This window comes from Bison bison, unplaced genomic scaffold (genome assembly GCF_000754665.1).
Source record: "Bison bison bison isolate TAMUID 2011002044 unplaced genomic scaffold, Bison_UMD1.0 scf7180017864032, whole genome shotgun sequence".
In the NCBI taxonomy this organism is placed as follows: Eukaryota; Metazoa; Chordata; class Mammalia; order Artiodactyla; family Bovidae; genus Bison; species Bison bison.
The window spans coordinates 1,332,005-1,344,758 of NW_011494604.1; the positions used below are offsets into that span (position 1 = coordinate 1,332,005).

The 12,754-nt window shown below is 51.0% G+C and overlaps 1 protein-coding gene across 1 annotated transcript in view; it reads right to left on the bottom strand.

The window, feature by feature from the left end:
• Window positions 1–12,754, bottom strand: part of ADCY5 (adenylate cyclase 5) — a 161,330-nt gene that overhangs the window by 14,372 nt on the left and 134,204 nt on the right. Inside the window, exons 16-20 of the mRNA XM_010834408.1 lie at window positions 7,174–7,290; window positions 6,586–6,750; window positions 3,219–3,394; window positions 1,125–1,154; window positions 2–92 (exon numbers count right to left, since the gene is read on the bottom strand). Of these exons, the coding sequence (XP_010832710.1) occupies window positions 2–92; window positions 1,125–1,154; window positions 3,219–3,394; window positions 6,586–6,750; window positions 7,174–7,290 (579 nt within the window). The remainder of the gene's footprint in view (window position 1; window positions 93–1,124; window positions 1,155–3,218; window positions 3,395–6,585; window positions 6,751–7,173; window positions 7,291–12,754) is intronic.

The following is a 12,754-nucleotide window of genomic DNA, read 5'->3' on the forward strand; positions in this document are numbered from 1 at the left end:
CCTGCTGGGCATGCAGGTACAGGGCCAGCACGAAGACGGAGATGATGATGGGCGTCACCACCTTCAGCGCCACCTTGGTTGGATGCTCAGGGCTGCAGGCAGGAAACAGAGGCCCCATGCTTCATGCCAGGCTCCGAGGGCCGCTCAGGCCTGTTTGTCTTCCTCCCACTTCAACTCCCCGCTCCTCACCCTCCTGCTCTAACTTTGCCTGAGGTGTGCCGTCTTCCTGGTGGACAGCACCTGCTTGCCCTGCAGCCCAGCAGCCATTACTCCTCCACTGAGGCTCACTCCCCTGCATCACTGGGGTGCTTCCCTCTGGTTACAACAGGAAATGAACTGGGCCATCTTACAAGGCAATGTATCATCCCAGGTCTCTCTCAGTTGACAAGACAGGGGTTGTAACAAGGGAGCCAGGCAGGCCATACTGTCTCTGGGCAACCTTGGGCAAATCTCTTAACCTCTCTGAATCTTAATATCCTAATCTGTAGAATGGGATAACAATACCCGCATTTCAAGATTGTGGCAAGAATTACAGATACTATATGCAAACTCCTGTATAGTATCTGAGAAACGGTAGGAACTCCAAAACTGGTAGCAATTATTATCTGATTATATTTCTGTTAACATTACTCATGCTCCTAATAAAAAACAGCTGTCCCAAACCCTTCTCCTGTCCTAGGAAAGAGCCCAAACCTTGAAGGCTGCATACTCCCTGCGCAGCAGCAGCCAGGAGGCAAGACCTAACCAACCAACCCTGCAGGCCTGGGCCTCTGCTCCTCCCCTCTGGGAGCAGAAGGGGCACGTGTTCTCCTGTGCCTGGGGTCTCATGTATGCCCCCAGAGAGAGCTGGAGGCCTGTGGAATGGCCTCTGAGGCCTGATAATCTTGGTCCCGAGTCTGTAAGTCATCTTGGGGTGATGGAGACAGTGAAAGAACGGTACCTACCCAGGGAGGCCCCATTGGTACTTAGAGAGGGAAGGGCCTCCTCCTTCATCACCCACCTTGCCACAAGGCCCCCTCCCACCTGTGCACCGCTGCTTTCTCTGCTGGGCTGGTGGCCTGAGCTGGTGGCCTCTGGCAGGCAGGGGTCGTATCAGGGAATTCAAACAAAGAGCTTCAACTCACCACTGGGAGGTCCCGTTGTTGTTGAAGTCTCTGTGAACAGGAGTTGGAGAGGGCTGTTCAGAACTGCTCCCTGCCTCATACCCTCCAGGCCTCTCTGCCGCCTCTGTCCCCTCTACACCCTTTACACCCAGCTCTGTGTCCCCATGCCTTATATTTCTGCCCCCACAATTGCTGCTCCTTTGCCATCCCCCCAGCATCCCTCTCCCCAATCCAAGGACACTTTCAGAATAGGAGGCTTGCAGAAAGCCTGGTCCCTATTAGCATCTGGTCACCAGGACCACAAATCATCCAGTCCTTTCCTGGGACCCTACCTGGGCAGCAGCCTGTCCCCTCTCCCACCCCAGCCCGTCGCTGCCACCCAGAGGAGAAACACACACTTGTACTGTCCAGTACAGTAGCCACTAGCCATATGTGGCTACTGAGCTTACAATGTGGCTAGTACAGGCTGAGATGTGCTATCAGCGTAAAATAGATACCAGGTTTTGAAGAATCAGTGTGGGAAGATATCAAATACTTCACTAGTAATTTAAAACTGACTACATATGAAAATAATATTCTGAATATATTGGTTAAACAAATATATTATTAGAATTAATTGCATGTTTTGCTTTTTAATATAGCTACTAGAAAACTTAAAATTACATCTGTGGCTTGCATAATTTTTCTAGTAAACAGTGCCGCCCTAGAGCCACGCCAGGGTTTCTCAACCCAGAAAGGACCTTCACTCTCTGGGTAGGGCTGCTTTAGTAGGAGGAGGGGAGGGGGTGTAGGGGAGGAGCAGGGCAGGAGAGAAAGACAGGCAGAGTCCCGCTCTTGTCCCATCCTTGGGTAGAAGGGTCAACTTCCTCCTTCTCCGGTCCCCACAGGACCGCAAACTGCACTGCTCCCCATGCTCCAGTCTCCCTGTCATCTACCCACATCCCCGCACGGCCACTGAGAAGTTCTTCCTTGCATCTGCCTTAGATCCTTCACTACATCTTCATTTTCTCAGGTGACATTCTCTGCACAAGAAGGTAACATCTTTTCTGACACTGGACATATGGCCGATGTTATCCATGACTATACCTCCACTGCCAAGCTTGGTGCCCGGAACAGGGCAAGTGCTCCGTAAATATTTTTGAGTGACTGGGTAGATGGATGAATGAATCCCTTCCTCCAACTCAGAGAAAGCACAGTTTGCTGCATTTTCTCAAGGGACACAGACCTGTCAGCTCACATGTTTTGCATTTCCTGATGTGTGTGTTGGGGGTGGGGGCAGGGATGGTAATGGGAAGAAAGGGGTACTATGTATCGGGCACTTTGCACACATATTACTACTATAGGTATTATTATTTCCACTCTACTGGGAAAAAATAATGGGAGGTTCAGGAAAAATAGCCAAATATGTGTCTGAAGCTGAGATTCAAACTCAATTCGACCCCAAATCAGAGCTCTTTCCCCTCACAGAGCCACCTCCCTGGGAAATCTGACATCTGTCACTATTTGACCAGGCTGACTGCCAGCTAGAATGCCCGGGGCACAATCTTCATTCGTGCCACCTCCTGGCTGCTCACCATCACAGTCAAGGAGCCTTTGAGCAATGCACAAACTACCCAACTGTCCAGGGAGGCCCTGTCTACTTTGCCGAGTTGCCATAAGGATGAAAGGGATAAAGTATGTCCAGGTGTTTGGCTTAAGGCAGGACAAATGCCCACAAACAACGAGGCTGTTCCTTTGCTCCCACACACCTTGCTGTCCAGCTCTGTTGAACCTTGACCCCTCTGGGCCTGAGGTTGCAAGGGCAGTGAAGTGAAAATAGCTCATCAAAGGCTGCCTGGGACAGATGAGGAACAAATCACTGAAGCCTGAAGTCAGGACTGAGTAAGCGTCTGGAGGCAGAAGGACAGGGGACCTAGTAGCCCTGAGGCCACCCTCATCACTGGGAGAGGGATGGGGGGAAAGAAAAAAGACACTGTGCTGTTTTTGCCTAGGTGGTCAGAGCTGGGAGCAAAAGGACACTCCTCTGGAAGCCCCCTGCGGCCCCAGTCTTCCGTTTTTCCTGTCTCTCTGCAATGCTCCAGACCCCATTTGGGGTCCCAGGCAGGTGCCACCTACATGGCGTTGGCCGTGACCAGTAGGTCGGCATTGTCAAAGAGCGTGACACCGGGCACCTCAACGACGAGCACGTAGATGAGCTCGATGGCCAGCATGAGCACCAGCTTCCCGATGCAGCTGATCTGCAGGAACACGGAGCAGGCCAGCAGGCTGAGCAGCACGCTATAGGTGAAGTACTGCGGAGAGAGGGCGGCAGCTTTAGCGCCCGGCCCGCCCCCTCCTCAGGCCCCGCCCTCCTAGGGTCCCGCCCCTCCCCGGGCCCCACCCGCCCCCCAGCCTCTCTCCAGTCTGTGTTGATCTCGGGTGAAACCGGGTCTGGGGATGTTTCTGCTGATGCAAACTTATACTGTGATGTGAATGGCCCTGGGTAGAAACCAGGAGATGGGGCTGGCAGGATAAATATCACTAGTTCCAGCAGTGGGGCCCAATGGTTAGAGCAGAGCTTTCAGCTCAGGCAAACTTGAGTTTCAGCCCTGATTCATTATGGACTGTTTGTGTGACTTTGGCCATTTATTCAACCTCTCTAAGCTTGTTGAAAGTGAAAGTCGCTCAGTCGTGTCCGACTCTTTGCGACCGCATGGACTATACAGTCAGGCCAAAATACTGGAGTAGGTAGCCTTTTCCTTCTCCAGGGGATCTTCCCTACCTAGGGATCGAACCCAGGTCTCCTGCATTGCAGGCAAATTCTTTACCGTCTTAGCCGGGAGGGAAGCCCCTAACCTTGTTTCCCTGCATACAAAGCCTTTTCTCTCATGGGCTTACTGTGATGATTAAAAATGATATGACGCCCCCTGGCACAGTGTGTGGTGCCCTCCATAACTATGAGAGTGCAGGCTCCAGCCCTGGATCTGCGACTTTAAATTCAAAGTCCTGAAAACTGAAAGTGTTTTCATAACTGATGTGATGGCAACATCTGAACTGCCTTATTTGGTGGCCAAACTGATCTACTGACGTGATGTGAAGTATCACCTTTGTCCTGCTTCCTGTGACTATTCATACATTTTGCTGCAGAAATATTTCTGTGATTCATTATCAGGTGCTGCCCAGATTGCACCGAGGTGTGAGATAACCTTTTAAACTCTGAGAAATTTTACAGTCCAAAACATATCTGATCTGAAAGGTTTCAGATGAGGGACTGTGCCTCTCCCTGTACTTTGGGGGGAACCCCTTCTGGTCTCAGAGCCTCAGTTTCAGAGCCTTGGACAATTGTCCAAGGGGTCAAACCAGGCCATCTCAGAGGTCAATTTCTGTTCTGTCGTCCCCTGATATTAATCCAAGACAGTCAGCATCTATTATTTTGCTCTTTCTTTTAAATTTAGCATCACTATTTCTGCTCCAGGCAAAGCATCTCACTGCTGCCTCTGCCTTGGGATGGAGGCCAAGTATTGGTGGCTGGAAGTGAGGGTAGCCCCTGCTGACTGGAGGAGGGAGGGACCTGCTTCAACTCACCAGCAGGAAGGGGCAGAGGAAGGAGTAGGGAGGGCACGCACAGACACATCAGCCTCGAGGATAATAATTCTTTTCTCGGTGGGTGGGGAGGGGGACAAAGCACCAGCTTGGAGGCCCATTCAGACCCGGGGCCCAGACAAGGCCAAAGCTTAATGCTGAGGTCCATCCAGGTCTCTGAGGAGTTGCTGAATTGCTGAATCAGAACAATACTTGTGGGGTGGGGTCAGCCTGAGGGGTCTGCAGCTGGTGAGGCCTGGGATCTGAGGGCCCAAAACAGGTCAGGCTGGTGAGGGCTGAAGGCTGTGATCAACCATCTCCCACAAACGAGGAACCAGGACAGGCCCTGCCATCACTTTGTTCCCCTGCTCTCCCGTGGAGCAGCCACCAATGGACACGTGCAAGACCAAAAACAGCCTTGGCTTCCAGCCAACAGCCCTCAGGCAGCAGCTCCTAGAGGCTGTCAGCCAGATGTGAGAGGGAAGAGAGGTGGAAAGCCAAGGGCAGGTGCTGGAGCATGGCTTCCAGGGCAGAGTGAGCGCATGGTGGGGCCCAGGGACCAGCACTCCGGGTGACACTGGTGTGGGGGAGCCCTACTTCTCACTGAGTCTCCCTGATCCCATCCATATAGGGGAGGTGGATCAGTCCCCTTCCCTGGGACAGGTAAGGAGGCCAGCACTGTGACAGTCCCCAGGGGCCCTCACTGCCATCTTGGAGCCTTCTTATGAGTCATGGGCCCTTTGGGAGTTGGAAGAAGGCATGGGCTTTCTCCCCAGAAAAGGGCAAAAACTACCATCATCTTAGATTTCACGGGCGCCCTGGTTGGGAGTCGGGTTGTGAGAGTGACCGGTGCTGGGAGGCGATGCGCTGGGCTGGAAGCCTGATCCTGCTGCTTTCTGCAGAATGGCTCCCTGAGGAAGCCCAGCAGGGTGGCGCAGCACTCAGCATACCATGCTGCTAAGGGTTCTCGACACTGGATTTTTAAACCCAGTGATCTGTAGGTATACGATTTCATTTTGGGGTGACAAAAATGTACGATTCCATTATAATGATGGCTGCACACGTTGTGAATATACTAAGAGTTGTGTCCGACTCTTTGCCACCCCATGGACTGTAGCCCACTAGGCTCCTCAGTTCATGGAATTTTCCAGGCAAGAACACTGGAGTGGGTTGACATTCCCCTTCTCCAGGGGATATTCCCGACCCAGGGGTTGAACCCAGGTCTCCCTGCATTGCAGGCAGATTCTTTACCATCTAAGCCACCAGGGAAGCCCTAGTTAGTAGGAGAACCCAACCCAGCAATACTCTAAAAGCTACTGAACTATACTTTGAATGGGTGAGGCAGGTGGTAGTGTTGGTTTAGGATATAGTTCCTTTTGCTCCCCTCTGCTCTCTGACCTACAGCAAAGGGGTCAGGCAGGCCACCCAGGGCAGCATGGGGGCATGCTGCTGAGGCTGAGGGTCCAGAAACATTTCTGCCTTCAGGTTAAGAGCAAAAATTCTGAAGTCACCTGACCTGGGTAGGACTCTGCCTCTGCCACTTGCTAACTGTGTGACCTTAGGCGTGTTATTTAACCTCTCTGTGCCTCAATTACATCTGTATAAAGGAGCTAATAATGGCATCTTTGTCACAGGGTTGCTCTGAGGACTAAATGAGTAAATGTGAAGTTCTTGGCACTGTGTCTGGCACATGGTAAGCACCCTATAAGCAACAGCTATGCTGTTATTGTTGTTAATATTATACAGGGAGGTTGGCCTTGCTCACAGGTGTCTGGCACATAGAGTGAGATAGACTCCGGGGGAAGGAGGTTTCTGGAATGGCAGTGAGCCTGAGGGCCCCTGACTGTCCATCAGAGTAGTTGAGGATGGAGAGAGCTGGTGGCGGGTCCCCATCTGCATCCTGCCCCACCCTGCCCAGTACCTCGGGGAAGTTGCAGTTGGGCCAGGAGCTGCCGCAGAAGCCCTGCTCGTCACCCAGACTGTAGTTGACGGCCGACTCCACCACGTGGCATGCATTGACCTGACTGGCACTGATGTTGTGCTCGTCCCCCAGGCAGCCAAACAGGTCCTTGGAGTTGCACGTGAACTGCGGGGGAGGAGAGGCTCAGCCCACGGGGGCCCAGGCCAGCGCAGCCCATCTCCACAGGCAGCACGTGCCCATGCCCCCTGGTTTTGGGTGAGGTCTGACTCTGACCAGGGCAGGGGATGAGCATGGAAGAGACCGAGGAACAGTCAAGACTTGCCCAACTACCCAGGGCAGGGCTCATAAATCTCCCTTGGGGGTGTACTTCCGCAAGCCTTTCTGGTCCTCTGTCTTAGAGAGTGAGGACTAAAGGCTGTGTGAGAGGCTTTAGGAGCTAAATCTGATCCCAGGCCTGAGGTGAGACCCAAATAAGAATTTCCAGGGAGGGAGAACCCCAGGGTCCGGGGGAAGTCTCCTCCCAGCCGGTGCTTGTGGGGTTCAGGGCTCCAGTGGGCTGGGAGGTGCCGGGGAGGTGGAGCCACCCACCATGTTGACAAAAGCCGACAGGAACACGAGGGTGATGGTGAACACCCCCACCAGGGTGCTGTTCATCTTGGACCGCACGATCTTCCTGGAGAGCGTCTGCAGCGGGGCTGGGAAGAGCTGTCCCGGGGCAGAGGGAGGGAGAGAGAGAGACGAAACAGAATTCAGTGGACTCCACATACTGCCACAGAGGAGGCAGAGGAGGCTCTCCCCCTCTTTGTCTGTCGCCAGCAGAACCCTGAATGCTTTCCTGACCCCCCTCCCTGTGTGTGAGCCTCCAACCTCTGCTTCCAGGTCAACCACAGCTAGATTCTGCAGGGGGCCGGGAGGAGTCCACCTGAGGCACTCACAGGTGAGAGAGGATGGACGAAAGGAAAGATGCTACCTTCACCCCAACATGGAAGCAGAGGGAAAAGCCCATGTACCCACTGTGTGAATGCTGGGCCCCTTAGAGTTACATTCAGGGAGTGGCAGGAGGCAGCAGTCAAAGAGTCATGGAGGGCCCAGAACTTTCCGAGGAGGGCCAGAGGGTTTCTGGGATGAAGCAGGGAGCTGTGGATGTGAGGGCTCATGGAGAGCCTGGCATCTGGAGGAAGGGGATGGGCATGTGTAAAGGAGCAGAGCAGCCTGGGAGCAGAGGGTGGTGCCCCGGTCACATGAATTGAGTTTTTTCAGCAGGACGCCCATGGGTCTGCATTTCCCTCACCTAACCCTCCCTATATTTCCTTCAACTACACACACTGTATGTCCACTCAAAGACCCACTACAGTTTTGGTAATTAAACAGTTGGGTCTACCAAATCTGATGCAACTGGCCTTGGCCACCACGTCCTCATCATCTCCTAAGCAACCCAAAGAAGTTGGCAGACCCAGAAAATCAAAGCGGTGGACCTGCTCCTCTCACCCCACCCACCTTCATGCCTCTTGGTAGGCTGATTTTCAAGCATGCCACGTGTCCCACGGAAACCCGTACAGGCAGAGGAAGCTGGTGGAAAAGCACCCAGAGGCCTGGGTTCTGGGCGTGGCTTTTCCTGGGTGGCCCTGAGCATACCTGCACATTCTGACTGAGCGTGCCGGATGCAAGGCTCAGCCGCCCACTGTTACAGAGAGTAACGCAGGCAGCTAAGTAGGTGAGGGCACACAGTGTGGCCATGAAAGGACTGCTCGTTCCCAATGTGCTGGCTCATGTGCTACAGTGTTTAAGGCCAGCAAGTGCCAGGCCCTTGGTCCAGTGTTCCTCAGCTGTGACCCAGACTCACTACACGTGGTTCCACAGGGGCCCATCAGGTTGCCCCCATGGGACTTTGGCAAACCAAAACAAATATGCTGATGTTTGTAGTGCTTGCTATGCCACAAGCACTATGTCTCTTGTCCCTGACCCAGGAGTCTGGTCACTTCTGTTAGCATCTGTGAAAGAGCAACAAGCGTAAAACCAAATCTCAGACCGTTCACAGTTCTTGACACCAAGAAAGTGCCCTGCTTACACCTGAGTCTTGGGCTTTGGGCTAAGTATGCACGTAAAGAAGCTATATATCCCTTTCGCTCCAAATCTCCCTCTGCCTTCCCAGCAAGTCCATTTCCTATTCAGCAGAGGGAGAGAAGGGACCACACAGAAGGACTGTAGCAGGGATGGAGGCTTGCAGCCCACTTGGGCTCTAGGCTGAGTGGTGAAAACCTTGAACTTCACGTGCCAAGCAGGGGTGCCTCTCAGCTGCGTTCATGGAGCATTGAGTCTGTGGCATCTTTTTCTGAGAAGACACTTCCTTTGGAGGGTAATCTGAACTCTGACTGAACCCACTCTTTTATACTCTTAGATACATACCCAAGAGAACTAAAAACATAAGTCCATATAAAACTTCATATGCAAATGTTTAGCATAGGATTAATAGCCTGAAAGTGGAAATTACCCAGATGTCCATCAACTGATGAAGGGATAAACCAAATGTAGTAAATCTACATGATGGAATGTTATTTGGTCACAGATGAAGGAATGAAGTGCTGTTTTATGGTACCAGATGAACAAACCTTGAGATATGTTATGTGAAAGAAGCCAATTTCCAAAGGCCACATATTGTATTATACCATTTACACAAAATGCCCAGAACAGGCAAATTCATAGAAACAGGAAATAGATTTGAGGTTGCTAGCACTTTCATGCATTGGAGAAGGAAATGGAAACCCACTCCAGTATTCTTGCCTGGAGAATCCCAGGGATGGGGGAGCCTGGTGGGCTGCCGTCTATGGGGTCGCACAGAGTCGGACACGACTGAAGTGACTTAGCAGCAGCAGCAGCAGATGAGAGGAACAGGGAATGAGGAGTGACTCCTAATAGGTGTAGGGTTTCTTTTGGGGATGATGACAATGTTCTGGAATTAGTGGTGATAGTTGCAGAATTTTGTGAATAAGCTAGAAGCTACTGAATTATAATTTTATGACCTTTATAAAGAAGAATTTTTCAGTATGTGAATTGTATCTCAAAAAAGTGCTTACTTAAAAAATTCCTGCTCAGCCTCTTACTGTGTGATCCTGGGAAAGTCATTAAGATCTTAGAGTCCCAGTTTCCTTATTGGTAAACAGGGAATATCTACTTTCCTGGGTAGTAGATATTCTAGGGTGGTCATGAAGACTCAATCATTGATGCATTTGAAATTGCTTTGAAAGCTGTTAAATTCAATAGAAATTTTAGTTAATATTTGCATTTTAAAGAGCTATGTTGCCAATAAGAACAAAAGTCCTTGTTTCTCATTAAAGGAATTTTTGGTTTCACAGCTGTGGAAAGTGTTTTGGCAGCAGCATGAGGCACTTACTCTGAAACGGTATGACAGATGGTTTCTAATCTTTGCCTGCTTAAAATTTTGCCATTTCATCCTCCCATCCCCCATGTTGCTTAAACCATTTCAGTTCTGATCACCCTATCCATCAATTGAATGGCTTCTTTCATTACCAGTGTAATGACTGATTTAGGCGAGTTATTACCAGATGCTAAAGCCTCTATTGGAGAAGGCAATGGCACCCCACTCCAGTACTCTTGCCTGGAAAATCCCATGGACAGAGGAGCCTGGTAGGCTGCAGTCCATGGGGTCGCTAAGAGTCGGACACGACTGAGCGACTTCACTTTCACTTTTCACTTTCATGCATTGGAGAAGGAAATGGCAACCCACTCCAGTGTTCTTGCCTGGAGAATCCCAGGGACGGGGGAGCCTGGTGGGCTGCCGTCGATGGGGTCGCACAGAGTCGGACACGACTGAAATGACTTAGCAGCAGCAGCAGCAAAGCCTTTATAGAAAGTGGTTTTGTTGTTGTTTAGTTGCTAAGTCATGTCTGACTCTTTTGCGACCTCATGGCCTGCCAGGATCCTCTGTCCATGGGATTTCCCAAGCATGAATACTAGAGTGGGTTGCCATTTCCGTCTCCAGGGTATCCTCCTGACCCAAGGATCAGACCCACGTCTCCTGCATTGCAGGCAAGTTCTTTACCACTAACCTGCCAGGGAAGCCCATAGAAGGTGGTGGTGGTTGTTGCTCAATCTCTAAGTCGTGTCCAACCCTCCCTCTGTCCTTTGGTATCTCCTGGAGTTTGCTCAAACTCATGTCCAGAAAGGTGGTTGGGGAGTTCTATGTGCAAAGGCTTCCTGGTGAACCTGAGACCGGGGGCCCCACGGGGGCCACCCAGAGGCCAAGAGAAGAACTGCAGGCTACTAAACAAAATTCAACCAGGAATAAACTTGTAACAGCTAAAGAATGATTACTTCAGTGCATTGCCTTGCTACAAACCAATTTTCCTTGTCACCATTTCAAAAGATCTTCTCAACTTTAAATCTCAGCAGGAACCCAGGAATTGCTGCTTTTTTGAAGTCTGCAGAAGATTTGACATCCTGGCCTGGCAAAGGTTTATGGAATATCTCATCTCCTGTAATAAAAATTCCCCTGTATGTTGACCCGAAATTCTACCTGTACTAACCCTGGTGTAAACAATAAGATTCTTCACCTGGAGTAGAATCTCCTCATGGGGCTGCCCTACAGTTGCAAACAGATCCTGGAGGGCATTTGTCTGGCAGAATGATTGTGTCTGTGCAAACCAATTGCTCAATGCCTGTTCTCCAGCAGAGCTCAGGAAAAGAATCAATAAAAAAAAATTCCCATCCAGTACATTCCCAATCTGATTAATTCAAATCAATTCAACTTGAAAAATGGGAATGGCGACACAATTAATAAACCGTGACTGGGTGAGGGACAGCTTTGATCCTGGCCTCTCTGAAAGTCTCCAGGCAAATCAATGACCTTCCTGGGGTCCTGGTTCCCTTACTGTGATGTGGGGCCAGGGTATCCAGGAATGAAATCTGAATGCAATCTGACAGCAGAACATTTAAGAAGACAGACTTTCTGATAAGAAGCTAATAACAGAAGCAGAAATTTTTCCTGCTTCGGAAAAATTTTTTAAAAGATACAAAAATTTCAGAACAAAGCAGGCAGACAGTGACCAGGTGACACACTACTGCTCTCATCACCTGGCCTTTCAGGAGCCAACTGGACATATTAACAAAGACATATTAACATATTAACAAAGGAGGGGAAGGGTTTGCGGGCTCTGGAGTCAAGAACCATCTGGGTTTAAAACCCAGCTATCCCATTTCCTGGCTTCCCTGATGGCATAATGGTAAAGAATCTGTCTGCCAGTTTAGGAGACGTGGGTTCGATCCCTGGGTCAGAAAGATATACTGGAGAAGGAAATGGCAGCCCACTCCAGCATTCTTGCCTGGAGAATCCCATGGACAGTGGGCCTGGCAGGCTACAATCCATGAGGTTGCAAAGAGTTGGACACGACTTAGCAACTAAACACCAACAACAATCCCCATTCCTAGGGGAAGCTGTCTAACCACTCAGAGCCTCATTCTTCTCATCTGCAAAGTGAATATAATAAAAGCTGCCTTCAAGGTTTGGGAAAGGCCAGGCAAGGTGGCACAGCTGGGCTCTGGACCCAAGACAGCCGGACTGAAAAGCCACGGGAGGAATCTAAGGTCTGCTTCCTGGCATGAAGAGTTCTCCATCCCTAGACGAACTGTGCCGGGCAGCAGCACGCCCTCTTCTAGTAGATAGAGTGCAAGCCCAAACGTCTGGAAACGTGAGTGTGGGATTCTGCAGTGGTCACAGGACAAAAGTACTGGGAGGTGAGAGGTACTGGCGGTGTAGTAAGACCTAACTTTAGAAGCTGTGGGCAGGAGTCAGGCTGGAGTGGTAGGAAGGACAGCTGGCAAGGTGGGGCTTGGCTACATTCAGGCTTCAGGGAGAGGGACAGGGGGCTTTTTGGTGACTGCACAGGGCAGACAAGGGCCTATAGAAGCTCTGGTCAGATACGCCTTCTAGGCCTATCTGCACCCAGCTCCCAAACTGCAGAAAAGCAGAGTTTGGCCTTCTGAGAGAGAACATGCCGAGGAGCCACAAGAGAGACAGGGGACCCCGATCAAGTGTAGGAACAGAAGGGAGGCACACTCTTCTACCCACTTGGGTGGCGGCATTGGCAAAAATGCCAGTGCTGTCGGGGGCAGGCCTCGGCCCCTTCACTGGATGACGACGGGACAGAGGGAC